The sequence below is a fragment of the Colletotrichum truncatum genome (genome assembly GCF_014235925.2).
Source record: "Colletotrichum truncatum strain CMES1059 chromosome Unknown Contig_0017, whole genome shotgun sequence".
Taxonomy (NCBI): Eukaryota; Fungi; Ascomycota; class Sordariomycetes; order Glomerellales; family Glomerellaceae; genus Colletotrichum; species Colletotrichum truncatum.
Window position 1 is genome coordinate 268,938 of NW_027222414.1, and position 25,510 is coordinate 294,447.

At 49.5% G+C, this 25,510-nt stretch overlaps 8 protein-coding genes across 8 annotated transcripts; 5 read left to right on the forward strand and 3 right to left on the reverse strand.

The window, feature by feature from the left end:
* Positions 1-1,323: 1,323 nt before the first annotated feature.
* Positions 1,324-1,694, forward strand: CTRU02_215618 (uncharacterized protein; the record flags this gene model as incomplete). Its single annotated transcript, XM_036723682.1, has 3 exons — positions 1,324-1,375; positions 1,429-1,488; positions 1,546-1,694. The coding sequence occupies 3 exons, from the start codon at positions 1,324-1,326 to the stop codon at positions 1,692-1,694; spliced, it is 261 nt and encodes an 86-aa protein (XP_036584365.1).
* Positions 1,695-4,059: 2,365 nt separating this feature from the next.
* CTRU02_215619 (uncharacterized protein) lies at positions 4,060-4,842 on the reverse strand (the record flags this gene model as incomplete). Its single annotated transcript, XM_036723681.1, has 2 exons — positions 4,060-4,646; positions 4,722-4,842. The coding sequence occupies 2 exons, from the start codon at positions 4,840-4,842 to the stop codon at positions 4,060-4,062; spliced, it is 708 nt and encodes a 235-aa protein (XP_036584364.1).
* A 1,128-nt stretch (positions 4,843-5,970) lies between these two features.
* Positions 5,971-6,522, forward strand: CTRU02_215620 (Ankyrin repeat domain-containing protein 50-like protein 3; the record flags this gene model as incomplete). Its single annotated transcript, XM_036723680.1, has 1 exon — positions 5,971-6,522. One exon carries the CDS (start codon positions 5,971-5,973, stop codon positions 6,520-6,522), a length of 552 nt encoding a protein of 183 aa, XP_036584363.1.
* Positions 6,523-7,809: 1,287 nt separating this feature from the next.
* On the reverse strand, positions 7,810-8,260 carry CTRU02_215621 (uncharacterized protein; the record flags this gene model as incomplete). The annotated part of the gene is made up of 2 exons (XM_036723679.2): positions 7,810-8,151; positions 8,201-8,260. The coding sequence occupies 2 exons, from the start codon at positions 8,258-8,260 to the stop codon at positions 7,810-7,812; spliced, it is 402 nt and encodes a 133-aa protein (XP_036584362.2).
* A 5,025-nt stretch (positions 8,261-13,285) lies between these two features.
* On the forward strand, positions 13,286-13,656 carry CTRU02_215622 (uncharacterized protein; the record flags this gene model as incomplete). Its single annotated transcript, XM_070206512.1, has 2 exons — positions 13,286-13,388; positions 13,442-13,656. 2 exons carry the CDS (start codon positions 13,286-13,288, stop codon positions 13,654-13,656), a joined length of 318 nt encoding a protein of 105 aa, XP_070059812.1.
* Positions 13,657-14,674: 1,018 nt separating this feature from the next.
* Positions 14,675-14,884, forward strand: CTRU02_215623 (uncharacterized protein; the record flags this gene model as incomplete). The annotated part of the gene is made up of 1 exon (XM_036723678.1): positions 14,675-14,884. The coding sequence occupies one exon, from the start codon at positions 14,675-14,677 to the stop codon at positions 14,882-14,884; it is 210 nt and encodes a 69-aa protein (XP_036584361.1).
* Positions 14,885-16,882: 1,998 nt separating this feature from the next.
* CTRU02_215624 (calpain-like protein) lies at positions 16,883-19,827 on the reverse strand (the record flags this gene model as incomplete). The annotated part of the gene is made up of 4 exons (XM_070206513.1): positions 16,883-17,999; positions 18,250-18,492; positions 18,566-18,930; positions 19,810-19,827. The coding sequence occupies 4 exons, from the start codon at positions 19,825-19,827 to the stop codon at positions 16,883-16,885; spliced, it is 1,743 nt and encodes a 580-aa protein (XP_070059813.1).
* A 2,781-nt stretch (positions 19,828-22,608) lies between these two features.
* On the forward strand, positions 22,609-22,719 carry CTRU02_215625 (uncharacterized protein; the record flags this gene model as incomplete). The annotated part of the gene is made up of 1 exon (XM_070206514.1): positions 22,609-22,719. One exon carries the CDS (start codon positions 22,609-22,611, stop codon positions 22,717-22,719), a length of 111 nt encoding a protein of 36 aa, XP_070059814.1.
* Positions 22,720-25,510: the final 2,791 nt, after the last annotated feature.

Sequence of the window (25,510 nt, forward strand, 5' to 3'; positions counted from 1 at the left end):
GCGGAGCAATCTCGCAGCCGCCCACAATTGGCCGCGTCTGGGCATCACATTGGTCGCAACTTCGCGGTGCACCTCAATGCACACTTCAGCGCGACAACACCCTGAGCACTGTACAGGGTGGCCGACGGTGTGATGCGCGAGTCTGTCTTTGTGCGGAAAGGTTGTTCTGACGGGACGTCGTGAAATGGATGCGCCCGCAGGGCGGCTCTGATTCCTGTGCAGACAACTGGCCAATCGCGGGACAACGCCCAACACCCCCGCGTCGTCGGTGGACCAATGTCAGTGGCCTGGGTTCAGGCCCTGAAGGAGTTGTCCGTGTACCAAGAGCAGTTTATGGCCCGCCCCATCTCAGTGTGTCACGCGCACCAGTTGGTGCTAGGGGTTTAGGTGAACTTCGAAGTACATCAGTCCAAGGCTGCCTCTACAGGGACACCCCTTCGCGCGATCTTAGTGGCATGCATGGCCTGCAAACCTCCCCGCCAGAGGAGCTACGAAGACGACAGGGGCCTGTAGAGCGCACATCGGACGATCCGGCGGCCATGCTGTCGCCCTGCCCAGCAAGGATCGTGCCAAGACACATAGGAAAGCTATCCAATTTCCCACCCACCTTGAACCTGGCGAGGCTGGTGACGTTGCAGGGCTCGCCAGTTGCAATTATCCAGCCTGCCTGAAGAAGAAACCACGTGGGGCGATCTGCCATCTCCTCCAGTGGAGAGTGTCATAGGAGCTCTATCTGTTGGGCTTCGTTGGTCCTATCCTCTACCTGACACCCATCTCAAGTTTGGAAAACAGGTTCTCATACGAGATCTCCACATTGCTCACACTGCACGTTCAGACCTGTACATGGGCCATTCTAGCAGTGACTTAGGGTTCTAACTAGGGCAAATAGGGAAGCAAAAAGGCGGCGGTAATGAAATCGCAAAGTGGTGTTGCAGCTATGAACCCTGCCTCACAGAATCTTTGGGTATGGGACTCAAAATAGGCGTTCGATTTGGGTCCGTTTACCCCCTTGGCTTCCGCGGTATCCGTCATCGCATTCGGCGGGCTAAGGCCAGGAGGTACTGCATTTATCCCGCCTAGCTGAGGTCGTTCTTCCATCGCAGCTCTGATTATCTGACCGGCTACTGCAAATCTATGATCCCCGCCACTCTTGCTTCAACTTCCTAAGCCAGAAAACAGCCTGCCCTCTAGGCTTTGACGCGGTCACAAGCTCAGCCATTTCGGATATCAAGTCATCGTATCTGATTTGAAATCGGAGAAACAAAATCTTCGAAGCCGATTTCCCCTGACATAGCCAGCCGCTCATTCATTCCTTGTTACGGAATGTCTACATTTTACAATAGCCAGGCCGGTACCTGGCAGGAGCGCCTTGAGGGTGAGCGCCACCACTCATCATAAGCGTAGTCAAGGGCTGATGGTCACCTGCAGATGCCTGCCGCGAAGCAAGCATTCTACCTCCCGTCTTTCAAATCGTCTCTGAGCGACGTGGTATGCTCTTCAAAGTACCGTTGGTCATAATCTTAGCTAATGCAAAATGCCCGACAGGCTGCCGTACCGCGTGGTCCAGTCGAGTAACCGTCTACGGCCGCACCCACGAGGCGCGGTTTTGGTACGACGGCAAGAACTTGAACAATGCGAAAGAAGATGCAGCCGAGATGGCACTGAACTATCTGACCGGCTCAAACCCCAGCTAGACGGGCAATGGCAGAAGCGATCAATAGATGTGTGAAGGCGTAGAACCACTTGCGAACCAAGAATAGATAGTGAATAATATTAGTCGTTATATATCGTGAGCGCGTTCCCCTCAGAGAAAACTGGCCTCATAAGAGGCAGAACATGTACGCATGGTTTCTTCTAAGTAGTACATACGCAGCAGTGTGGAGCAAATAAGAGACCCGTCTTTCTGTTTCCTGCTTTTTCCGAACAACTTCCATCTTCGGGGCTGGTTGTGTCGCTCTGTGTAAAGACAGCGACTTTGACCCAATTCTTCCACCTTCCACAGAGCCTATGGAATACCCTTGATTTTAAACCACTAGCAAAGCACTTCTCTCCATTATACCTCAAATCCTCACAAGGCATGAATGTCGATACGTAGAAGTACCAAAAGACATTGGATCCCCCCCTTCTTTATTCGGCTTCGGAGTGGAAATGCTGCCAGGATGAAAAGAAAAACACTGAGCGGTGTCCAGACGACACACATAGGTGGTGTGGTAGCCTGGTGTAGCTCTCGCCCTAACGACCGCAGATATGAGTAGCCTTCCCAATGAATCAGAGTGAGGCGAAAACTTAAGCCATTCCCTGTTTCTCCCCCTGACATCCTCCCTCTTGGATTCGCAAATATATTTGGAAAGACGGTGTCCAAAAGCCGGCAGACAAGTGGGCTTTGCGATGTTTCTTGCGAGCTGTTGAGCTAGGAAATCCACTGTCAGAGACTGACGCCAACTGCAGGTCCAAGTTTGGATCATCAATGCTATGCATTCCCTAAGTACTCAGTAAAGAAGAGCCTAGTCGACGTAAACACATGGGCCGTGTCGATGTGTCCTTTCTTCACATGGCTGTATATTCTGGCCTAGGTGAACTGATTCGCTGTCTGCCCAACAGTGGCGCTAAGAAGGATGACTTAATGACGAAGCCTAACGGTCAATCCTGTGATTGGGAAGCAACGCCGTTGGAATTAGCTGTGTTGAACCAGCAATGGAACGCCGCAACACAGCTCATCCGAGCCGGAGCAAAAATAGGCGAGAGTATCTACTGGCCGATTTACTATGATATGGCCAGTACAGTTCGGGAAATGCTTCAAGCTAACCCTAAGGCTTGGGAATCAAGGAAAGCACCAACGACGACGATCGTCGATACTTGTTCAAACACGCCATCGAAAACATGTCCTATCACACGGTCCGCATCCTAGTCGCTTGGGCTGAAAACATTGACGACCTGCGGCCAGTATGTTTTGCCTCACCAAGGGACGCAGTTGAGACATTCTATCTCATTTGCATCATCCAACGGCTGTTAGACAAGTTTAAAATTGCTCAATTGGACGAGGAGGATTTCCTCAAAGAACCCTATTTTGTGATGGTCGGGAAATTACACCGGTCTTTAAACTGTAAACCGAGAACTGGTTCATGGGAAAGCGCCTGGTTAGACATCGCTCGGGGCGTGATAAAAGAGCACCTTAATGGCAGGGACCTAAACACAATGTTTGTAGACAAGTGATCGGAGCCATGATTTCATTACACTGTGTCATTCATTTCCCCATGATCTTGATCATCTTGACGAGCTACTTGTACTTTCAGGAAGCACATGAAGGAGTGTAAGTTGTACAAGACGAGGCTATTAAGCAAACGCCATTCATGTAATACCTAATTGGCATACGGGAATACAAGGCTTGACTTACGCTAAATATAAAATCTATTTTGTTGATTACTTGCAATAGTCTCGGCCGTTAGAATTGTCTACTCACCTGACCCCTCAGAGACCCGGTATTGAGGCCAAATCAACAGCAAAAACAATGAATAGGCATTACGGGCAACCATATGGTCGCGTGTATGAGCACTTGATTGCCAAGAGTTACCTTGTTAGGAAAACCCGGTTTGGAGAAATATTCTGCAAGAGCAAGAAGTCGGGCCTCTTCAAGATGCATGCATGCAGTTTGTGGTATTAGATACTGTAGCGAAAAGACTCGCAATTGGCAGAGTAGCAGAAGACACAGGCTTATGACGCAATAAGCCCCCAAGGCGACAATGGATCAGTATCCGAAGCTGTACCTGCCGCACGTCGAGTTCACATTAAAGGCCCATCCAGCTGTTAGAAGCAACCTGAACCATCACGTCAGATTTGATCTTGCACTCACTCTGGCGGAGTCTACCCGACTACCAACTGAGACATGGAAGGGATTCGCCATCAGTCAGGCTAAGACACTCTCCTCTGGCATTGTGATGTGACAAGGGAGACTTTGTATTCAGAACCGTTCTCGGCTTTGTTAGGTCCAGATCCAGACGAATCTCAGCATATATAGGGTAATGCAATATGGATGAAGAGCGCCCCATTTCACTGACTAGACTATACTATGGAGAAGATAAAAACAACTGGCACCACCCACGCAAGCCGGAGACTCCTAGCAGCCAGCCGGATCGCATTTGAGCCAACTTCGTCGTTGCCACCAGCGGCGGTCGTGCCGTTCGGAAGGGTGCCATTGATGAGAATAGTACTCTCACCCATGTAGTCCGCGATATTGACAACAGACTTGTTCAAGCCATTGTAGCTACCGTCACCAAGGATAGAGTTAATATACTCCGTGCTGTTGTTGTAGTCGCATCCGCAAGGCTGGTGTTCGGCACATCCGCAGAGGACCGGTTTCTTCTGGTATTCGTGTATCGACGCGTTGTAGAACAGGTAAGGGGTATGGTCGTACACGTAAATGCTCATCCAAAGGCCGGGCCAGAAGGCGACAGCAGAACCAACGAGTAGAACCGCTGTTATGCCACCCCGAGCATCTCCAGCCTTGTAGGGTATCGAGGCACCACCGCCATAGTATCGACCTCTGCCGTAAGCGGGCGCCGGGCCGCTGCCTGTCTTCGTCGAACCGCCGGAGTTATCGCGGTTGCCGCCACGCGCAATGCCTGTTCTCCCGCTGGGTTTTTTCGGACCTGGATACCCACCGGGTCAGCCAAAGCTTAAGCAAAAGCCGCGAGCAAAAGTGCTGCCTCCTTGTTATAACTTACGTGAACCAACTCCTTTTCCTCCACCGCCCTTACGTGGCTGCAACGAAGCGGTCGGGTCGATTGGTAGACCAACGACGTAGATGACCGCAAACAGCGCTAATGCTGGTAAAAGTAGCTTCATTATGTATGCTGGATTGCGTCTGCTCAATGGCCAGGTCTGTTTGATTGACGAGGCGACGAATGCAAAGTACAAGGTTCGCAGACAGTTCGGAAATACGAAAATTTAGCTTAGGCCAGTTGAAAGTTAGTCTAAGAATGCAGATAATGGGGAGCCAAGGTAAGCTGAAAGGAGAGACACTGATATACGTGCGTTTCTTCGTTTGAAAGGCGACCCCAAGACGGCGATGCTAGGGCGAACTGGCAGGCTCACAACTGAGCCTCTTGTGGAAGGCAAGGCAGAAACCTCAAAGATGTTGGATGGCAACAAGAAATTTGAGGCGTCGCATGCACAATTGGCGGGCCTTTTTGGGGTCATAAGCTGGGACGGCCCAATAGAGAGGAGAGGAAGGCCGCCCAACACCGCTGAACAACGGTATGGCGACGGATACATTATCAGCGCGCGCTCCGTGTACAAAAGAATTGGTTGAAAAACGGGGTGTACGCGCTGGGCAAACGACTGGCATATGAGAAAGTCAACTTAGTGCATGCCAGTAGTTGGAAGTGTCTGAACCGCGCCGTGAGCCCGCCGAAGCGGTGTCAAGATGGATGGGAATTGGTGCCACATCAAGACGACCGGTTGCGCGATGCCTGAGCCTGCCTGTATGCGCAAGGGTGTCTTTCTGCATAATGTCGTCGAATGGATACGCCCGCAGAGCGGCTCTGATTCATTCGTAGTCTTCTGGACCAATCGCGGGGCAACGTCAACCACCCCCGCGTCGCCAGTGGATCCAATATCAGTGACCCGCCATGGGCATGTCGTCCGCAAGCTCAGCGTGTCATGCACGCCAGTTGGTGCTGGTGGCGCATGGGTATTTCGGAGGACCTAGACTAAGCCTTACTCCTCTACATTTATTTGGACACCGTTTCGCGCGATCTTTGGTGGCATGTACTTGTGGTCTCCGCCGTACTATGGTAGGCGACCAGGGTACATCGGACGATCTGTAATGCCCTTCTCGCCGCAATTTCTGGAGGCCATCAAGCAACTGTGAGAGTACTTCTCAGAAGTGGTGCGAATGTCGACACTCTAGGAGGTCATTATGGCAACGTTCTTCAGGCCGCATCCTTTGGGGGGCATAAGGGAATCGTGAGAATGCTCCTTCGCAAGAGTGCAAAGGTTGACGCACACGGCGGGTATTACGGAACCGCTCTTCAGGCTGCATCCTCTGAAGGCCACACAGCAATTGCAAGAATGCTTCTCGAGAACGGGGCGGACGTCAACGCAGAAGGTGGAATTTATGGCAATGCATTTTGGGCTGGGTCTTCAAGAGGCAACGAGAAGGTCCTACGCATACTCCTTGGATATGGAGCGCGTGTTGACACACGAAGTTCTCACTGCGGCAGCGCTCTTCGGTCTGCCTCTCTAAAAGGCCATGAAGCCATTGTTCAGATCCTGTTAGGCGCGCATGACAAAGAACAGGTCAGATTTTGTAGCGGCACTTACTGGGCGACACTCAATCGAGCCTATGAGAAAATCGTTCTCCTCTGCATGGGTGCGCGTTCTGTTACACATCTTCAGTATTGTGCAGATGCTCTTGGTACTGCAATTTCGGGACGCCATGGAGAGATCGCGTCAATATTGCTGGATCGCATTTTGAGCACCTTGGGGCATATATGTATCCTTGCCGTGTTATGTTTGGCTTAACTTGTTAGATCTTATTACTAGTAGACCCTCCTCTGCTTATGTTTCCTAAGAAGTTTGAGGCGGAGCATGCGTGACTGATGGTATTTTCCGGGCTGTACGTTGGGTTGACCAAATGGAGGCAAGAAAACCGCCGGCCAATGCTGAGCAACTATACCGCGACAGGCCAGCATCATCTACACACGCCCACCCACGCAAGCGGATGCATTCATTGATGGGATCTAAGTGCTGGGAAAGTGATTAGCAAGGGAGGAAAGGCCCTTGGCGAGTGCCAACAGCTAGCAGAGTCGGCACTGTGCCGTGGGCCCGCCGAAATATCGACTTCGGGCGTGCATCTCCGTCAAGGCCCTTCAGCGCGACAAAATACTCAGCACTGCACAGGTGGCCCGGCTCTGATTACTGTGCAGGCGGCTAGCCAATCGCGGGGCATCACCAAATACCCCCGAGTCGTCAGTAGATCTCACATCAGTGGCCTGGGTGTAGGCAATGAGCACGTCGTCCGTGCGCTCACAGCAAGTTAATTAATGCTCGCTTCATCTCGGTGCTTGATGTACGCCAGCTGGTGCTCGGAACGTAGAGGTACCTCCTGCTACGCAGGGGCCTCAGGATACTCCACCATGTGGGTGTTTGGCCCCCATTTCGCGCGAGCTTAGTGGTATGCATAGCCTGCAACCCCAGTGGGAAGATACCACATAAGGGAACAGGGGATGTGGAGTCCATCGGACGATCTAGCGGCTACATGCTGCCCAGCACAGATTGTGCCAAGACATATGTGAAAGCCGGTTCGTTGGCTGTCGTGACTGGTTATGTTGCAGGGGCTTGCCAGTTGGTGTTATCCAATTTGCCTGACGAAGAAACCAAGTGGACAATTTCCTGTTTACGCTAGAGGAGCACAGTCCGGCTTGGGATAGCACTTCAGACTCAGAATCCTTCATCCCACTGCGGCGCTCTCGGCGGCTCTGTTCAACCGGTATGCCATTCTGAGCAAGGCTTGCCTGCGACGTGGCCATGACCAAGCACAGAGATTCCTTGACATGGACCTCATCTAGGATTTGGAGGATGGGCTTTTCACAGTCCAATCGATCACAATTCATTACACATACTCTCATTTTAACTAATGCTATGAAGATAAGAAAAACGAAGGCGAGAATAACGCGACGACGGCGCAGCAATCAAGTGCTCTAAAGCATTTTTCACAGCTCCTGGGCATCCCCACCCCAACGTGCTCATTAGTTTTTTTCTGCAGGTACTGAGATGATGTTTTCCTGGTCAGTTGCCCCGGAATCTGCCTTACTTAGTGAATAATAGCCCTGAGGAATAGTATTGATGCTTACCTTCAATCAGCCGCTGTGAAGGCCGAGTGCATGCCAGATCGTCGAGAACCTCCAAGTAAGCTCTAAACTGCTTGTTTTCTTCCATTAATAGGGAAATCTCCAGCGTCAAATCGGAGACTTTTGCCTTGAAATGACTGATCTCTGTCTCCAGTCGGGAGTTTTCTGCCCTCAAATGGTCCTGGTCTTTTAGCTGGGACTCCACCCGGTTCATTCTGTCTTCCAGAATGCTGATTCTCTTGCCGGTTTCTTTGTGTCTTTCGTCACAGCATTTTTCTGCCGCTTCTTGGCTTTCCTTGTCCTGGGATCATTTAGCGTCAATCCAGTGCTGTTATGATTGATTAATTCACCTTTGCCTCTCCACGGCGTCGCTTCACCAATCTTGGAGGGTTTCCCGTAGCGACCATCATGAATATAGCCCTGAGTTGGCCTGAGTGAAAGGAGGATAGAAATCGCTTAACAATCCAGATGCAATGCTGTCTTTCTTTTAAACAGAATCTGACTCCGACGTTCACGGTCAGTTAGAGGAGCTGCGGAATAAAAGGATACCACCCCTAAGTCTCGGCATTTCATGGCGTACGCTTGAGTGGAGTTATCATGCAGGAGTACCTGCCTGCTTTGTTCAACCCAAACGTGAATCTGTCAGTTTTCCCCACTCCAACCTCTGGTTGTCTCCTGGCTCCTCCTTACAATTTATCTGCTCCTCCCCCTCAAATGTCCCTTTGCCACCGGCGCCCACCCCACCAACATGACATTGAACGGATAGCTCACACAAATAAATGTAATAGATATCTTGAAGACTCACTCGGCTATCATTACCGTAAGTGGCAAGCAAAGGGTCCTGGATGAGTACTCCCGTTGGATGTAACCTTCGTGAAAAGACTATTCAGCTTGCTTATTTAGGCCCACATAACATGGGATGCACTTGCTGGTGGCTAGAGGCGGTGAGCTCTCACCACCACCCAGCGCGAGGCTGGGAGGTCTTGTGCTTGACTGGACTGGTCCGGTTAAGTCAGAGTGCTCGCTATCTAGCGCCGTGGATGCCGAACGATGCTTGCAAAACAGATCTGACAAGTAGAGTTGTTGGTCGGCGACCTTTCCAGATAAGCTAGACAGAAACGTCATTTTTCAGTTGCTGACGCACAATATGGCGCCTATGGTGTGACGGTTATATGGGCATCCTTGAAGTTGCCGGCAGCTGCGGAAGCTACCGTCGTGCCAGTGTCCATATATGCCGCGATGATATCACAGCCAGGTGCATGAACAAAAGCATCATCGTGGAGTATGTCCTCCTGAACGAAGAGCCGAAATACTCTGTCTTGTTCTTTTTCTTGATATCGCCCCTACCCAAAATCCGGTCTACATCAGGTCAGCAGGGATTGGGCAGGCAAGCCACATCCGAGTCCAACGCCTCCGGTGTGACCAAGCCTCGCTTAAGACGAGACCCGTTTTGATTCCGTCTACCCATATATTGCTCTTAGTCTGTCATTCTCCAGTACTTGGTTCTCCTGCTCCTTATTACCTTTGCAGGAGGCTCTTAATCAAGGACATATGTCGACAGCATTTCTTTTCTATTGCTTGCTGTAGACAGGCGCAATTGAATCCAACAACGCACGAGGCACACGGGAGAGAACGGACCAGGGCAGGGGCAATCTCAAAGATGGCCCCTAATCCAGTGAGCAGGCCTTACCAGTGGCTTGTTGTGAGCAATGTCATCAACGGGCAGGGCAATAATTTGAGCGCCACTACATTGTCTGAAACCCATTTTCAGGAGACAGACTCGGGGAATTCCGTGAAGGGAGCTTCCGCAGGTGATAATTACATGACACAATGAAAGGGAATGCTGACCTGACATAGCCGCCATTCCAGATGACGCCAGAACGGACAACCTTACTATATTGGAAATCGTAGAGCATCGCGGTTGCCTATATTTCAGGGAGATTTTCGAATTCAAAGTCCGCTGGAGTGACGGTTCAATAAAGTGGGAGAATGAGATAGACATCAACAGTTTTGACAAACGGAAGCTTGTCGACTACTGGACCCAAGCCGGCGGCCGGTCAATGCATATGGAAGAAAAGACTTTGTGGTACTGGGATAAAATCCATGAGTGTCACATGGTCAACGGCCAATGGCTTTTTCGAGTTTCCTGGGTAGCATCGGACAAAGAGACTTTGGAACCTACGCGGTCTCTGAACGGATATTACAAAGGGACGGCTGAGGAATATCTACGCGGTCGTAAGGCGGCTCCTCCATCAACGGAATGGGAGACATTATTAGCGGCAAGGGAAGAGATGTTAGAAGAGACCAGGCAGAAAAGAGAGAGGGCAAAGGAAGAGGCAAGTCAAAGAAAAACACAGGGCAAAGAAGGAGGCGCGAGAGACCCAAGACGGTGGGTGGGAGGAAGTGTTAAACTTCTAGAAGATCTAAGAAGATCTCAGCGATAGCTTTTTGGGACAGCGTCTTGTTGAATTAGCGCGAATATTACAAGTAAGCCGAACCCGCCAAGTCCACATACAGTGACAGCTTAACCAACTGTAAAATACTCATATGCCTTTAGCTTGTGGTAGCCGCAAAACATTCCTCTCGACCTCTTATCGTGATCCTACTTCGTTCTGTTGATCACCAATGTCAGTTGCTTCAAAATTACAAAATAAAACAGCAGGGATTGCCGCTTTCAGAGTGACCACCGAAGTGGGGGTGCGTACGTCCATGCTGAACATTTCATGAAGGTTTTCTTGCTTAGTTATCTCAAGCGTGGATCTTCCGATGTCCTCATTTTCGGCAAAGTATGGGAATTGGCGACATATTGTATCTGTGTTGAAAATGTCATGCCAGTTTTGTTTCTCCTCTGATGCAAGCTCTTTAGTCACTTCCAACCCCCTCTCATTCTTTCTCTTGATAACTGTCACCTTGAAGCGCCAAATCCCACATTGCTCCATAGGGACTAGGTGGCTATATGTCTCTCAAATAAAGTTCCCCAATGATCGGTTTCAACTAAATGATAAGGCGAGGGCCATCTATGGTGCTCGCTATCGACATATCCTAATGATTTGGCCCGATGCTCCACATTGATCGTGGTGTCGGGCAGTCACGAGGACGCTGGTATCGATCAGAGGTCTGCGAATGTGTGCCAACAAGTCAATGCCTACTGCCTATATGTGAACTCCAGTCACAGCCAGCGCACAATGTTGGTTTCGTAGGTAGCAAAAGCGCAAGCGACGGCGGCTGTATTTTGTTAACTCCTAAGAAGCCACAGCAACTAAATTGAAATGGCGGTTGGGCAGTTCGCAACCATGAGGTGTTTGGTGTGATTGGCGCAGAGCGACTTGACGTAGCCTGAAATAAAAAAGGAGAAGACAGCTTGACAGACCCCTTCGGCCTCCTCGGACTTTTACTTCTCACACATTGATGACATTCGAATCATCCTTGAAAATAGTGAGGCCCCCATAACGTTGTCGGGATGACGTTGGCGAGAAGCCTTTTGATTGGCCAAAATCCATGTCACATTCTGGTTGGCCACTTCGCAGCCTGCCCTGAACGCCCGTTCTGTTGTCGCCCTTCTCCACGGCGACACACAGTGCACTCACGTGTTGGCCATGTGTCCGTGTGCTACGGCAGCCTGCGAAAACGAGTTTTGACCCAGTCCTTCTTGCAGGCTGCCGTAGTGCGCCCTCAAGTACTGAGTACGTGGTGCATTATACTCCAGCTCGCCAGTGAGCGATGTCTTGCATGGGCCCTTGTCAGGCTAGCAGTCGGACTGCTCATTCTCCATTCGATTCCCAGTGCCCCAAATTTAGGGACTGGGTTCTTCAGGAGCACAGGTGTCGCTTTTCCTTTCCCCAACGCCAATCATCCGTGCCGGAAGACAAGGGTTCCTAGTACACCGAAAAGAAGTTGCCAACATCTAGCGCCAACTGATGAAAGCCACACTGGTTAACCGCGGAAGCACGGCTAACGAAGTAACGCACGGACAAGAAGCCAAAGAAAGCATGCTGCATTAACAATTTTGCCATGGATGAGCGCGAAAAAGTCGCTGGCGTTGTAGCAGGGGGTCTGAATTGGCCTTAGGAAAAAATGGCCCCCGTTCCCATGCGCTCATTATCGAAGAAGCTAGACAGGGTTTTGTTGACACCCTCATGCACCTGTTCGAGTGGAACATGCTCCTGTACTCCTCTTCTCAACCTTGCAGACCCGACAGACTTTCCCCAAGCAAAGGTATGGGTACTCTCTAATTGTCAAGCTGATGACGAGGGCGTACATCGCAGCCAATGGGTGGGAGCTTTTGGCTCACCATAGGCGCCTTTGAGCGAAGCAACTTGGAATTTTCGGGTATGCCGCGATTGGACAGCTGCGGGAGCTAGCGCCCAGATGATGGCTTTGAGCTGAGGCGATCTCATTTTCTATTATAGCTGGGAGATTGAGTGTTTCTCTATTTTGTCTGTCTGAGAGGTTGCGCTTGCGATTCCCACCGAGTCTTCCGCAAATCTCTCTCGACTTTGAACACTGGTATCACTGGGGATTTGAGATCTTTCTTCGCAACTGAAGAAAGGTAAAAGGTTCAATTGCGTCGCATGGTTGTGTAAACCACGCTCTCTCCAGGGCGCTGAACTCCGAGCCCAGCAAATCTGCTGCAATGCCGTTAAGAAGTGAAACTTTCTGGAACGTGGCTACGGCCCAGCCTAGCGACCCATGCTTCTCCGATTCAGCAGGATGAGGTTGACACATGACTGGCAAAAAGTTTGCAATAGAAAAGGCGTTCTTGCTTAAGGCAGAGATAGTCAGAGAGCGAGTCTACTCTGGTAGCTGCAGTGAGGAGTTCCGATTGCATTGTTTCATATTCTCCACTGTCCCGCTGTGTGTTAATGACGCCCGATGACTATGCTGTATGGGGAGATTACTCGGCGCAAAGGCACCAAAGCGTGAGAGAGATGGACCGGGGAGCGCTCAGAACCCTGGAGAGCTTGATCAAGTACACTAGGCCACGCTCTTTCGCGGATTACACCCTGATATTACTCGTGGAGATACTTCATGTATGGCTGCGTTGACGCTCGTTGCCAGGTGCTCAGCGTGCATGACTGTGCTAGAGAAAAGTAAATATGTTCATCATCTATTATTCGTCCCCTTTGGGTGAGTCCCCTGTAGGTTGCCAAGAGGGGCAAGTCTTGTGTACGCTGACCCAGGCAGAGCAGCGCTTCAAAACGCACGGAGAATGGTGTTATCAATGATGCCCCCAAGGTGTGCTTAGAAAGAACTGACCGTAGCGTTGATTTCAGGGCCAAACCCGCCACGGAAGCCGCCACGGATGCCGCTTCTAATTAAGAGGCGCGCCAACACAGGGTCTCTAGCCAGATACAAAAGGCCAGAGTGTGTCGCCAGAGTTTGACTGACACCTTGACAGACACGGTCAATACAAATAACCAATTCAACCTGCCAAGATGAACTCCGATGCAGAAGCAATGGCCCGCGAGAAATTGAAATACTTCATTTCGCCCATTTCCCGTTTTCGCCCTGAAGATTGCAAGAATATTGATGAAAAGTGTAAGCAGTAACTTAATGCCCCAGTGGACGCATGTATCTTCTGACCCCCACAGACCGCCCATCACCTCAGCAGATAGTGGATTTTCGAAACTTGGTTTGCAAGTATGGCGGAAAGGAAGCATCTTCGGATTTCCTGAGCGATAACCCCGAGGATTATGTCCTCGACACAAGGAGCCTACAAGATGCATTGAGATTCATTCGCCAGTGGCCTGCAGAGTATACGGATCAGCTTATGAAAGAGGCCTTCGCAAATTTGTATGATAATTAGCAACGCGCAACGCGATTGAATAGCACCGAACATTGAGAGGCAAATCGCCACTAAGCTCAAAATCAAATGAAGCCAAAAGCATCAAGCTAGCTCCTTTGTTCTCGAGCGAAGATAGTTGCGACCATGCATATGTCTGCTCGGGTCAGCGAATCAAGCCGTTGAGATTGTGCTGGGAAACGAGCCGGGGAGGAGGCCGAAGACCGACAGAGAAACGCTGCGAAAACTTTGCAGAACGAGGCACACTAAAGATGAATTGCTGTAGACTGGGGAGACAGTACATGAAACATATACCGGGAATTACAATGACAATCTCCGCTTCCACAATACTAACAAACGCTGTGATGGACTAGAATTTTTGCACGCCATGTCCCGTAAAGAAATCTTACCAAATGGCAGTCTGCTTGAAGGTGAACGGGATAAGGGGTATGTCTCCAGCTTTGATTCTATACGCATGAAAGACTGGCACATTGCCGGACAACTTTCAGATCAAAGCGATAATGGATTTATTATGTTGATTCAAATTCGTTTATATGTTCTGCAAACGACTGAGATATATAGCCTAACAAGAACTAATCAAAGGCGGAAAGGGCATATATGTCAATTTCGATGGTGGTCAAACAACTAGCCCGGAAAGGGATCAGGAATGGGAAGTAAAAAATCCGGCATCTACTAGATGCCTCATGAGTAAAAGAGACAACGACGAATCTTCCATGCTACTAAAACGAAGTCGTCCTCGACCACCGATACAGGCTGGTTCCGCCAGTCGTACAACAGACAATTAGTTTGCAGGGAACCAACGCAGAAGAATACGAAACTGTGGAAGCACGATGAGGAGCCTCCCAGAAAGAGAGACACGACAGAATCTCCTAGAATATCAGCACCTGGGTCGTTTGAACCCCGCGAGTCACACACGCCAGAGATAGACAGTACTGGAGTCCTCATAAGACAAGCGGGAACTCGACCGATATCACAAGAACAACTCGTCGCAAAAGTCAAGGGTATCTACGCCGGCCTTGTTATGATTGAAAGTAAATGCATTGAAGTCGACAAGGCCCAAAGCTCAACAACAACCGAAACAAGGCCCAGACTAAACAACGAGCACTGGCAAGCTCTCATCGCTTTGTATCGGACACTGTTATACGAGCATCATGACTTTTTTTTTTGGCTTCACAACATCCTTCCGCAAGTCCTGCGCTACACCGGCTTGCAAGCAAATATGAAATGCTAGCACGTATGTGGCGGCATGGCATTCACTCGTTTCTGGAACTTCTTAGGCACCGTCTTCCGGCATCTACCTACGCCGTCATCGCATCGAGACCAAACAACTCTACAGAGTCACGCATACACCAAGAGATCAGGCGACGCACCATGTTTAGCTGCCTCGTAATGGAAAGTTTCCTGTCAGCGAGCCCTGGACGATATCAATGTATACAAGCCAATCTCTTAGAGATCCAACTCCCTTGGACATAGTATGCCTTCAACCACGGTCTCGATGTTTACGCCGGATTCATGCGACAGCCATGCCTCGAGTCTGAGCCTCCAATAGACGACAGCGTACTCAGATACTTTGTGCAGCTTGCCAATATTTGGAGAGACATCGCTCTCTATAGTGTCTCTGGTTGCTATTACACAGAAACACATCCCCCTTGGGATGGAAAATCTGAATTCTATCAGTTGAACAAAAAGATAGAAGACTTCAATATACATTTGCCACAGGAAGTCAGGTTATCTCAAGCAAACTTCTGGAAACATGACAAAAGCAACAATAGCATATATATGTCACTACACATTCTCAATGCACTTTGTAGGATCATCCTACATCGGGGATACATACTCCCCATTGCGCTCGAGTGCTAAAAACTTGTGGGACCTTGGGAACAGCTAGCTTTCGCATACGATGTGTCTGCCAGTGAATTTTGGTACCATAGCTCGGAACATATCTTTAAGGCCAGCCGAGAAGTTACTGATCTGGTCAGGCTTTTCCGGATGATTCCCCAATCACCGCTCGTCATGTTCGCTCTATTTCAAGCTGCGTACCTGAGGATATATGCTTGACATTTCCCTCATATGGATACTGGGAAGCACATGGTTAGCGAGGAAGAGATTCAGCAGCGACATACGAAAGCCGCCAGACTTGACCCTGGCAAGATTGGGATTACGTGCAACTTACTGCACGACTGTCATTTTAATGTGGCCACCTTATACCTTGACCATTTGAGAGCCTGGAATGAAAAGTATAACCGAGCAATTCACATGCGACAGGGTGAAGAAGCGGCGACAGTACATTGTTCGACCGAGATCGTTGGCGGGAAGTTGGATCTCCAGGTGTGGTGCGAGGGCACCGGATGCGACATAGAGTCTGTCTTTCAGCTTGTGTAGACTGTTTTTAGATTCACCGGAAGGTGAAAACGGGAGCCAGTCTAGAACGTCTAGATTGAACAGGAATGTTTTTGTTTTGTAAGGACTCGCGCATCCTGCCAAGTTGTCACCAACATCCTGTGACGATAGTGTCAACGCTCACCGAACACACCGAGCAAGGTGTGTTTTACGTAAGCTGTATGAAACGCACACCGTAGGCGTACAAGTACGTGCTTCCTCACGCACATACCCTCTTTCTAAATCAAGTCACTCTTTTATACCTTTTCTAGCCTGATTGCTATGTGCCTAGTTCGTCACACATCCTTTAAGCAATGAATTCGGGCTTAGCGAAGGGACAAATGGGTTGAAGAAACCATCATCATATTTGGCAGCAGCGCCACCTTCCGGCGCTTTCTTGCTTTGAAAAGTTAGACCCCCGACATCGCCGGGGGACTATTTCAATGAGTGTCTGTCTAGTGATCAGAATGCACGAGCACAATCGGGGCTTACAAGCAGTCCGCAATACTTGGGCGAGAACTGCATATAACGGAATGCTACTCAACTTATGAATGCGAGCTATAATTGGTTCAGTAGCCCCATCGTCGCGGGTACAAACATTTTGAATCTCTCTCCATTCTTGCCCTTTCTTTTACTTGTCCAATTTCCCCACTTATCCTGAATTGTATCCTGACACTATGCACCAATGTAGACAAGTCTGCATGTCTAGAATACTGCTTAACCCGAGAACAGCGGGCAAATTGAATCGAGACATCCCCTCGAATCCACCTCTTGGGAGTGAAAATGGGATTTTGAAGTCCTTTTCCCTGAAAAGCCATTATAAATTCTAGTGCTTCTCTGGCAGAATAATTCATTCATCTCCAGAGGAGTCTGGAGGAGTAGACTCCGGTGCTGCAATGGCGTCCGGATTGACAGCTCCAGAAACAAGCTTGTCGCACTTGGTAGAGTCGATAGTCTTGTCCGGTTCGGAATCCTCATTGGACTCTGTCGTCGCGACTTCGACTCCCTCTTTATCTGACTCGGTTGTCTCAACGTCCTCGTCCTTCTTTTCCGCGGCTGTCTCGGTGGCGCTGACGTCCTGGGCGTTGGTCTCGTCGTTTGATTCCGCAGGCTTAGTGTCAGTGATGTCAGCCTTCACATCGGCTTCCTGCTGCTCACGCTCTCCGCCGGCATTGGCCTGCGCATTGTCAAGGTCAGTTTCCCCCATCTTGCCCATGCCACCTTCAAGCAGTTCGCCGCCTTCTATAACGACACGAAGCTCGAGGTCCTCGTCCATGGAGTAGACACGGACACCAACGATGCAAATGGCGTTCCATGGGTCGGGCAGGCCTTCCTCCTCGGACTCATAACGTTGGTCGTGGGTCTTAGGAGGCCCGGCAGGAGTAAGACGCGGCTTCCTAACCATGTCGTCGATGCTATAGAGCTCCTCCCAGTCCTCGACGGGCGAATGCGATGAATCTCCGTCCGAGTCATAGGCCTTGGCAGCTGGGGGCGGGGGTGGTGGAGCGGGCTGGGCAACATCGTCCTTTTTGCTCTTTGGTTCTTCTGTATTGGATGATTCCTTGGATGCCTCTTTCGAGTCATCCTTAGAGTTATCCTTGGAATCATCCTTGGCGTCGTTTTTGGAGTCAGCCTTAGGCTTATCATCCTCAGCCTTTTCTTCTGTTGACTGTTCAGTCTTTTCAGAGGCGTCAGTCAAAACAGACTTGTCCTGATTAGCCTCCTCTTTGCTAGCCTCTGTCTGGACACCTTGGTCTTTAAGCTTGTCATCTTCCTTCTTCTTGGTCTCTTCCGCGGCCTTCAGTGCTGCTTCCGCATCCTTTTTCGCTGCTTCCTCGGCCTTCAACTTGGCTGCTTCCCCGGTCTTGGCGATTCGACACTCACGCTTCTCCGTGTTCTTTTTGCTCTGCTTCTTTATGATTTCTCGGTTCATGTGGCGTCTTTCCCACAGCTTACGACGCTCCTGTCTACGAGAATCAGAAGCTCTCTGTTGCTCCTTTACCTTGCGGAGCCTGGCAACCTCTTCTAGATGGGCTGTGCCTTTGCTATATGCTAGGTCGTACGCGCAGTCTGGGCGAGCTTGTCATTCTCAACACGTTTTCGGCATTCGCGTTTGATAACGTCCTCAACAGAGGGCAAGTTATTCTTCCTCTCGCCAGTAACGCTCATAAGACTACTATATTTGCCCGCAAGACGAGAGGACCGTTTTTAGACAACTTAATGTGGAACTTCTCGTTGAACTGAGGCTTCCAAGGAACTTCAACGCCAATCCAGCGCTGAGTGCATCGCCAAGCAGGATCCCGGAATAGTCGTGTCCGGTCAATGTGCTGATACTTGCGGAGGAAGTCTTCATAGTTGATCCGAAAGACTGAGTCGTTATCGAACTGGTGGTCGAGCTCTTCCTGAACTTCGGTGGTCCATTCTCTAGATCCATCGGACCAGGCGCCCTCCCACAAGTCTCTACAAATCTTACCCCAAGGGTTCCTATCGAATATAAGTCAATTAAAGTTATATAGTTGAACAGGCACCTTACCTGAGCTTGATCAGACGCTCTCCGCACTTGAACGCTCTAGCTTCTGTAATAACGTATGCGTGGCCTTCGGCAATAACATCTCTCTCACCGTAGCCTTCGTCGAGGAGACCGGTAGTGCATCCAAAGAGAAACTCCTCATTGACCTTGGAGAGTTCATTTCCCCAGAACTCTTCGGTATCGAGGATTATGGAGGTAAGCAGCTCGGTAGTAACACCACCGGAGAGATCTTCCAGTCCCTCGCCGATCCAACCACCATCAAGAGAGGCAAAATCGCCGTGAGCTTTGGCGTAGGCCTTCTCAAGCAAGGGCACCCATGTCTCGTTTTGGTCCTTGCATTGAGCGAAAAAGAGAGCCTTGGAACCGGTCTGATACGTTTTGCGATAGACTCGCTCGACGAACCGGAATGGCAAGGCTGAACTACTATTTGTATCGAATCGACGTAGTGCCTTTATAAGTATGCGATTGCAGCCCGGCGGCAGAGATGGTTGAGCACTTCCTCTTCCGGTGTATAAAATGGACGACACATCGGACAGAGGTGCTCGAATGCATGGAAACGCAATTTATTACGCCCGGCGGCGACGCCGAAAGCATATCTGCCCCAAACATTAGTCGGAATGTAAATCACGACGCTTTGTTCGTTTTTGCCGTTTTTTTGAACTTCATCTTGGCATCGAGATTGAAACCAATTGAGTTCTTCCATGTGCGGCGAGGAGGTTGGCCCAATATGATATTGAGCGTCTTGACCGTTAGAAGTGTAATTAATAACTTTAAAACATATTATTCTTATCTACGAACGTTGAAAAGTTTGGAAATCACAGTCGGGCCGAGAGCTGCTTTATATAACAAATCCAGCTTGACTCCATGGAAGCAGGGGTTTGGTTAAAAGTCCACTCCTAGGCTACAGACTTCATCTATCCACAAACGATCATGTAAATTCGAGTACATAGCTCATCAAAACCAAGAGTATGTGCCTCCTGTAAACCATTGTTTTGACCGCATCATGGGCACAATCTCGGGCCACTGGTCTGCCACCAGTGTTAGATCGACAGGATGAAAGAAATCAGTTCAAAATAACTCAGACATCTGTAAGATAACACTTCTGAGGAATAGAACTACTCTTAGCCTTACTCCACTCCTTTTGGACGAAGAAAGGATTCTTTGGCTAAGTATCTAAAAACGCAACATAGTATACGGCGCTATGCCTCTAAGTTAGTATTATCCGTGAATATGAAGTAACCACTTACGCAGTCCAGTATGGACATTCAACTAAGAATGGACGTTGCCAATTCTTCGAGTAACCAGAACAGGGCAAGAGATGATTGTGAGTTTGCAGGACGTCCAGTATTACACCGCGAAATGCGTCGTCAGTCTCAAGCGGTAAACAGTCCTTTTCACTCGCTCTGCTTCGAATCAACCAGCCCTTGGCGTACAAATCATATACCACCCAGTGTACAAGTTCTGTTTGAATGAAATTCGCATATCCTTGCCCTGTTCCATCTACGGAGTTACCAGGGCAATATGATGGCATACTATCCTGTCTCCTTCTCTTCGTCGTGTTTGTATCTTTATGAATCGCGGAATGGAATTGCGACGCGTATCTACAAAAATAGAGTTTAGGAGGATTTTATCACATCTTTAGGAGTAGCGTACTTACCTTCCATGAAAGGTGGGATATTGGTTCACATAGTGAGCATCGCTTGAGGGCAGGAGAAACGTTGGGTGTGTCCAACTGGTTTGAAGGGTGCAGTCGTTGGGAGGATAACCGTCGGAAAAGTGTTCTTCAATATCGTTCTCACAATCTGTCCCAGAGCCACAGTCATACAATTTTGGATCGATACTACTAGCTAATCAGCATCACAAGCAATTGTACTAAAGCAAATAAATATTTGAGACTAACGCAAGGTTGTCAGTGTGTTGGAGAGGCTGGGACTTGTTCCAATCTGATTGAAACTGTAGGGGTAAATTCGGAGAGAACTGAACCCAGCTCGTCTCCTCCTACAAGAATATTAGCTTGAAATAATGTCTTTCTTGTGCTTGATTATGGAACACATTGATACACACCTGTATGAATTTGTTGGATAAGTCCTGTCCGCCGCACATCTTGTAATACGCTGAGTGACTGAAAGTAAAGAGAGGACCGAGGGATAGATACTGGGATAGATACTTGGTTTATATATTGCAACGCATAACAGGCCAGGGGGTGATCAAGTTCCGCTGCTAGACCATGGTATGGTAATTGGGTTACAGTCAAACGCTGCTTAGTCTTTTGATGGCCTGAGGTTTTGCGGCCCCTGGCCCTGAAAATAACCAGAAATTCTATGGTGACACAGGTCAGTAATTTCTTGGGACCAACAAGGTCCTCTCATAATCTCTGAACCACCTTATGAATGTTTGATCATATGACTCATATTATTACTGAACTAAGATCGAAAGCAAACACCGCTATCAAACCCCCGGTGTTTCGATTATTCCCACCGTATGCTAAGCGCCGTCCTAGGTCACTGAGCCGCAGGCAACGATATGGGATGAACATCAAATGACTCCTGACCATAAACTAACCACTTGCCGGAAAATGCCAAACGGAACTCCGCTTTAACGATGGATGAAAAGGTATCCCCTAATCTACTTTCTTTTGTCGTTAACTGCAAAGCATAATGGTCGTTCCCTCAGCAAAAAATCAGAATTGTCTACTGCAACGACTTGATCCTGGTAAATCGGGGTATTCTCCAGCACGAACCGATACAGTGCAAGACCGACTCCGATACTTGGAAGTACTTTGTACGATGCCCTGCGCGTTCCTCACTTGCCTTGTGCTGTCCTTCGCATCAGGCTAAGTCTGGCGCAGTCCGGACGAATGTCTCATCCGCCTGCCACATCGGTACTGCCAAGGCAATTTGGCCTTGGTGCGTTAGTGGACCCCGGCAAGTCGAATTTGTTTCCTCGCGATTGCAAGTCAAGGGATCCTCGTACACTGAGGGAGATTCTTACCACTCAGTGCAGGCGACTCCATTTATCAGCCAAACCAACGGCTAAGAGTCGACACACATCGGAGAAGATACCCAAAAGGGCTGAAATGAGTACTTTTGGTCAGTATTAGCGACCATTTCTGGTGGCCACGTGCTGAAGGGTGAGTTCAGTTTTGTGAGGTGTGGGTGGTAGCTTTGACGGACGAATAGAGGAGACCCTCGTCCCGATGCGTTCGTCATTGAAATGAGATCCTGCAGGTTGTATTGGCGTCGTGTAAAGACACACCTTCATGTCGAGTTACACATTTCAACCTTGGCTGCCTCTAGATACTCTATTGACTAGGCCGGGGGGAGGGAGGGTGGCGCCAATCCCATAAAAGGCTCTTCTAAGGCAAGGATCACCATTCACCATAGCTCAACTGGCCTGCATCGGTGTGGATTGTTCGACTCGGCGGGAATGCCGCGATTGGACAGGTAATAATCTATTCTAGTCCGGGCAGCTGAAGGCGATTGTCATACTTGTCCACCACTTGAGGACGTGCCTGAGAGATTGTCTTCATTTTGCCACAGGCGAACGTCTGCCCGCGGTGATTGCTTTGTCAAGGGTGCCACTCCCTTCTCCAACTCTAGGCGCTCATTGCCGTCCTTCAAAAGGGAGAATCAAGTCAACCTTTCATACAGTGGTGGTCACTGCACCTGCAAGCAGCTTCAACCACCGAGTATTTCACGTACCATGTCTGTATCTCCATACAACGAATCCTGGCAGAGACGCGTTGAGGGTGACCATTATCACATCTCATAATCGCAATGTAGAGGCTGACCACTATCTGCAGAGGCCTGTCGCGTGGACGGTATTCCTCCACCTAGGTTTCAACTTGTTTCTCATCAACGTGGTAAGCAGTTGCCAGGCACTCCGGTTGTGTTCACGACTGATCCTATTCTTCAACAGGCGGCTATACAGCCTGGTCTTACCTGGTCACCATTCATGGAAGCACCCTCCCCGCACAATACTGGTACGACTGGCAAAATCTAAACAATGCGAAGGAGACCGCGTCTGAAATAGCTTTCAAGTACCTGATGTCCTTGTGGTATTCTTCTATTCCGTATGGATGGTGTTGTTGTTTTCCGTATGGGTGGTGTTATTGTATTCCGTACGGGAGGTGGACTGTAGTTAACAAGCACAGCTAAGTACAGTTGCATAGCTGTTGGTATCCATGACCACAAATGAATCACGATCTCAGTTGGACGCATTGGCAGTCTAACAACGAAACGGAATATACCTATTGTGAGGGTACGGATCCGGCCCTGCAAGAGAGTCATATTCTGATTGAACCCGCCACAACCAGGCTAGACCCATTGTTTGTGAGCAGATACCGTCGATGGTAACATGTGTCCAGTAACTGGGGGAGTCAAGAGCTTGCATGACAGCCAAGGATGTCAGTATCAAAAAAGTTAAAGATCGCGAACCAGTGGCACAGCTACGAAAGGACTGGGGCACCTGTAACACCACCCAGGCATATCGTTGTCATATTAGGTAGACCCGCGGCAGGAGCTCTTCCATTTCTTTAGTCCATCTATCCGCCATACTTGAGAGGCTGCTCTGACGCAAAAATGAAAAATCAAATTCGTCGTTCTCTTTGTTCACCTACACATGCAGGGTATGAAGGTGTCTTTCAAGGTCCATAACGATACCAACCAGATCATACATCGCATTCAAAAAAGTCTCCAGTCAATCGATAACAGCAAAATTTGCCAATTTGGCATCAACCAGCTCTCAGTTAGAAAGACAGCAACTTGGAAGCCACGTGTGGTGAGTTATCCCGCTCCAACGCGTTGAGGTACTAATCAAAACCGAAAAAGACGAGGTGACTCGCAAGGATGAGAGTGAGAATTGATCCCGCCTCGGCCAAGGTATACGTGGACTTTGACCTTGGACACTTCTACCGAAAGATTCCTATTGTCAAACGCCCAGAGCTCCTTCAGACACTAGTTCTTGTGAATAAAGAGCTTGGTAGTCATTACCTCCTGACTTCGTTATCCGCATTCATGTTGCTTCAACCTAAGGAGCCGATGAAGTCTGACAGATGCGTTCATACCATGGCTCAAGCCATGAATTGGCTGAAGAAAGTGCAAAGTTACATCGAAGATATGGGGAAGCTGAAAGACGAGTCTCCCCACACTTTGGCCACTGTTATTTTCGTATACATCTGCTATTGTCCTACCCGGGATGATGAACTTGCATCGAAAAGTTACAGCAAGGTAATAGGCATCATTCGAGATGCCGACATGAACAAAGAAATCACTTACCTGTGTTCACCATGGGACATTGTGGAGTTATTTAAGAGAAGACGACTTTACTGGGTGTTTGCGGTTATAGAAGGGTAAGGAGAATAGATTTCGTCTGGCTCTCAAATGCCGACACATGGTGGAGTTCGCAGGAATGGGTATGAGAATATATGCAAATGACTGTAAGCCAAGTGCCGGGACACAAACCTAGATCAACATCAATGAGCAAGACTGGCGTTACGTTATCTTAGGGGTTTCCAGCTGTGTAAGGTGCCGTGACACCACCGCCACAGGATCTACGGCCGCTCCCCGTCGTTGTAAAACCTCCGAATTTGTTGGAGCTTCCACCACGGCCGCGGTCCTTCTTACTGTCGCTGCTTTTTTGGGCCTGTGTATTTCTTGTGTCCGTCAGAGTCGAGAGCCAAGCACCAAAGATGTCTTCAAAGGCCCACGCGAGCCTCTGTTCCCCTCCGTCCTCCTCCTCCTACGCCGTCTTTGCGTACTTGCAACGAAACACCTTGATTGGTAAACGACGCAGTAGACGCAAAAAGCGCTAGCAAGGTTAAGCAGCGCCTCATGTTGTACGCTGAGTCGTGTCTGCAGACAAGTCCGAATATAAGTTAGGGAAAGTTCAATGTTGCAAAGTGCAAAACTCGCAGATAGCTAGGGCAGGTTAGAAGTAAGGTTAGGAAAGCAGTCTTGGGGGGAGACGGAGATATGGAGGTGTCGTGATGGCTCCGGACCTCCGGACCCACCCTGCCGCGCCTCGGCCGCAAGGTCACGTGACAACCTCGCTCCCGCGACCGTATCTTCAAGCATCCCTCAGTCCACTCGCTCACTTGGAGAATACAAGCCGTTTTGTTGCTAGTTGATGCTTCCCGTGCCTTAATCAAGTCCCCGCAGAAAGGAATGATGAACGTACTAATATACTGGAATTTCTCGGTTCACAAGGACAAACTAAACATTATGGCCTTTGTTTGGCGATGTCGATACGACGATGCATGCAAACTGGTAGTTGGACGATCCCGCCTCTTGGGGAAAGCGGAGGCAGGAACTCAGTAGTTGACCTGGTGTACTAACCTTTGAGGCGCAGCATGCGCGAATGGCGAAATTTTTCCTAGCTGTAGGTTGGGTTGGCTCAATGAAGACAAGGAAACCGCTGGTCAATAATGGGCAATTGTACCGCGACAGACGGGCATCATCCACATACGTTCACCCGTACAAGTGGATGTATTGATGGGATCTGAGCGCTGGGAAAGTGATCGGCAAGGGAGAAAACCCCCTTGGCGAGTGTCAACAACTAGCAGAGTCAGAGCTGCGCCGTGGGCCTGCCGGAATATCGACTTCGGGCGTGCACCACCTTCATCAAGGCCATTCAGCGCGACAACACAATAAGCACTGCACAGGTGGCCCATCTCTGATTACTGTGCAGGCGGCTAGCCAATCGCGGGGCAACACGAAATACCCCCGAGTCGTCAGTGGATCCCACATCAGTGGCCTAGATACAGGCAATGAGCACGTCGTCCGTGCGCTCACAGCAGGCTAGTCGATGCTCGCTTCATCTCAGCGCGTCCGTCATGCACGCTAGTTGGTGCTGGGGACGTAGGGATACTTCGGGGTACGCAGGGCCACCAGTTACCCCACCATACGTGTGTTTGGCCACCATTTCGCGAGAGCTTGGTGGTATGCATAG